General features: G+C 41.6%; 1 protein-coding gene across 1 annotated transcript; it reads left to right on the top strand.

The window, feature by feature from the left end:
* The first annotated feature begins 503 nt into the window (after positions 1–503).
* On the top strand, positions 504–3,329 carry LOC122296138 (probable indole-3-acetic acid-amido synthetase GH3.1). The gene is made up of 3 exons (XM_043105587.1): positions 504–981; positions 1,346–1,447; positions 1,583–3,329. Exons 1-3 carry the CDS (start codon positions 662–664, stop codon positions 2,958–2,960), a joined length of 1,800 nt encoding a protein of 599 aa, XP_042961521.1. The 5' UTR covers positions 504–661; the 3' UTR covers positions 2,961–3,329.
* The last annotated feature ends 540 nt before the right edge of the window (positions 3,330–3,869 follow it).

Genomic DNA, 3,869 nt, shown 5'->3' with positions numbered 1-3,869 from the left:
AACCTACTTTGTTGACAAATTTCAGTACTACTTAATTAGAAGCTTCCGTGACTGCTTAAGAAACTAGCTACGAAGAATATTGCTTCTGCCGGCCGGTCGTATTCATTAGTCAATGACATGTATGCTTGAGCACCAATCAAGGAACGAGGTTGCTGGGTACGTAGTAGTTGGGCTAGCTTCATATAAATTTTGGTTAAAAAATGAGTACTGTCGATGCATATATAACCCATGAAAAAACATAGTATGTCTTTTTATTATTAATTCCAAATATTCCTTTCTCATGCGCGCAGCTACATGAGGTTTACATTTCTTATTTTGACACAGTTTGATTGGTAATTCATGCGCCATATATGTCATGCACGTACATGTGGTGAATTAATAGCACATATGGCTAAATTATTTTTTCTAATTGCTAGCTTACCCACCAAGCTTACTGTACTGTTGGTGATCGAACTATGGCGTGGCATGATAGTAAAGCTAGAAAAAGAAAATGTCTTAATTCCATTTTATTTCACCTATAAAGGCAAGCTCCTTCACGAACCATGAACCCACACTACACCAGTTGTACTGCTAGCTAGCTCTCTCATATATTCTGCCTTCGATTTCTTCCTTTTTTTTTTTTTTGAAGTGAACTGTGTGATCTCTCCCTAAGCTTTCAACAATGGCAGTTGATTCACAGCTCTCCTCCCCGCTTGGCCCTACGGCGTGCGACAAGGATTCCAAGGCGCTTCAGTTCATCGAGGTGATGACGAGGGAAACAGGCGCTGTACAGGAGAGGGTTTTGGGGGAGATACTGATTCGGAACGCCGAGACTGAGTACCTCAGGAGGTTCCAGCTCAATGGAGCTACGGACCGTGACACGTTCAAGTCGAAAGTCCCTGTCGTTACTTACGAGGATCTTCAGCCTGACATCCAGCGTATTGCTAATGGTGACCGATCCCCCATCTTCTCGGCTCACCCCATTTCTGAGTTCCTCACCAGGTGAAGATATTATCGAGCTAATCAATCTCACTTTCACACTTGCTGTTAAAATATAAAGAATAGTAAACAAATTAAGGAACTAGAAAGAGAGAACATGCATGCGTACGAAAATATAAAGTGGTTCAACCTTTGCCTCTAACGTAGAAGAAAAAAAATACATTTAGCTAGCTTGTACTTTATATATCCATACGTGCAGGTAATTTACTGAGCCGCCTGGCCAACTTGCACACAGTTTATATAAAACCACAAGAATTCTTTAGTTTGTTTTGCGTAATCCAACGGCCGCCTAAAGAATATTATAACGAAATTATTTGGGTTTAATTTTCCATTTTTTTTGTTATGAAATTAATTGTGAAACTTGCAGCTCTGGGACTTCGGCTGGTGAGAGGAAACTAATGCCGACGATTCATGAAGAGTTGGACCGTCGCCAGCTATTGTACAGTCTTCTCATGCCGGTGATGAACCAGTAAGTACATATATATATATATATATATATTTTATATTGGACTCCTTTGATTTTTGGCAAGGCTTACATATTTCGTTTTATTGCTTGAAGACTAAAATTCGGTTTCGTATTAATTTGAAAAATGATATTTCACAGATACGTTTCCGGTTTAGACAAAGGGAAGGGACTCTACTTCTTGTTCGTTAAGGCAGAAACAAAGACTCCAGGTGGGCTCTTGGCACGTCCGGTGCTCACCAGCTACTACAGGAGTGAACATTTCAAGACCAGGCCGTATGACCCTTACAACGTCTATACCAGCCCGAATGAGGCTATTCTCTGCGCCGACTCGTTTCAGAGCATGTACACCCAGATGCTCTGCGGCCTCCTTATGCGCGAAGAGGTTCTCCGGGTCGGTGCCGTGTTTGCCTCCGGCCTGCTGAGAGCCATCCGGTTCCTACAACTTCACTGGCAACAACTGGCCCATGACATCTCTACTGGAGCCTTAAACCCTAAAATTACGGATCCTTCTCTCCGGGATTGCATGTCCAAAATTATCAAACCCAATCCCGAACTCTCCAAGTTCATAACCCAAGAGTGTTCAGGAGAGAACTGGGAAGGTATAATCACAAGAGTTTGGCCTAACACGAAATACCTAGACGTGATTGTAACGGGTGCAATGGCTCAGTACATACCCATTCTTGAATATTACGGCGGAGGGCTGCCTCTTTCATGCACTATGTATGCCTCCTCCGAATGCTACTTTGGGCTTAACCTCAAGCCAATGTCCAGTCCTTCTGAGGTTTCCTACACTATCATGCCAAACATGTGTTACTGCGAGTTCTTGCCACACGAGCCGGACGCTCCAGCTGTATCTCGTGACTCACCTCCACAGCTTGTTGACCTTGCCGACGTCGAAGTTGGGAAACAATACGAGCTCATAATCACCACCTATGCCGGGCTTTGTCGCTACCGAGTGGGCGACATCCTCCAAGTCACCGATTTCTACAACTCGGCTCCCCAATTTCGCTTCATAAGAAGAAAGAACGTGTTGTTGAGCATCGACTCGGACAAGACGGACGAAGCTGAGTTGCAAAAGGCTATCGATAATGCATCAGCGCTCCTAAAGGAATTCAACACAAGTGTGGTCGAGTACATGAGCTATGCAGACACAAAATCAATACCAGGACACTATGTACTTTACTGGGAGTTGCTGGTGAAGGACCCGGCTAACTCTCCGACTCATGAGGTCCTGAACCGATGCTGCTTAGACATGGAGGAGTCTCTGAACTCGGTGTACAGACAAAGCCGAGTTGCAGACAACTCGATCGGTCCCCTTGAGATTAGAGTGCTCGATAATGGCACCTTTGAAGAGCTCATGGATTATGCAATCTCCCGGGGTGCATCTATCAACCAGTACAAAGTTCCAAGGTGCGTGAACTCCTCCCCGATCGTGGAACTCCTCGACTCCAGAGTGGCCTCGGTGCATTTCAGTCCTGAGCCGCCGCAATGGAACCCCGAAGGACGTCGATGTTGACCGCATGCATGACGGCTTGGAATAAGAGAGAAGCTACTAAGATTCTGTTGGGCTACCAAACCAAAAGAACATTTCTTGTGGAATTTTTCTTTGCTTTTTAAAAGTGTCTTTCGATTCAGTTTTTTTTTTTTTTTCCTTAAAATATATTGCAGGGTGCATCATGTGCGTCTGTATAATAGCTTCAGATAATCTTGTTTGCGCATCGTATCTTATTCTTTTCTGTCTGTCTGTATTTATATATCTCAGCTTTCTGAAAGCCGAGGGAATAACGTCGGATGTGTAGGTCTTGGAACATGAACGGCTTTTGTGAATCATAGTGGTGTCATTACAATAAATTAAGGTGGCAAATCTGAAAGTTTATTTTGGTTTTGAAGGTTGTAATATTAATTTGCATTTAATTAGTTTTTTCATTTTTCATCTTATTTATTTTTGTATGTGGGCTATATTTCCAGGGAATTCTAAGGCTATGTTGGGGAATACAACTTATATTTCCAGGTTTTTTTAGACTACTTCACTACTATTTATAAACTATTTTACAACTATTTATAGATGATATGAGATTAATTATCCTATTTTTCATTCCAAAACTAAAAAGAATTGTATTCGATTCTCAACGCACTAACATCATGTGTTTCATTACAGATGAAGACAGCTAGCTGTTGATCAGGATACAAATATTCAAGCTACATATATATATAATTATTTAATTTAGCTTTTTTATCCCCAAATTAACTGATTATTAATTAATGTCGGTCGACTGAGAGCTCTTAATTAATTAAATTAGAGGCAGGCAAATATAATATATATATATATCCAAGAGGATGCATATATGCATATGCTGGCCGACATTTTAAGTGGACTACTACATCATCGTCCCTAAAAGTACTTTTCTGAGACGAAATTTTAATT

This window comes from Carya illinoinensis, chromosome 2 (assembly GCF_018687715.1).
Source record: "Carya illinoinensis cultivar Pawnee chromosome 2, C.illinoinensisPawnee_v1, whole genome shotgun sequence".
Taxonomy (NCBI): domain Eukaryota; kingdom Viridiplantae; phylum Streptophyta; class Magnoliopsida; order Fagales; family Juglandaceae; genus Carya; species Carya illinoinensis.
Note: the sequence above shows the minus strand (reverse complement) of the source record. Positions and strands in the feature narration are given on the sequence as shown.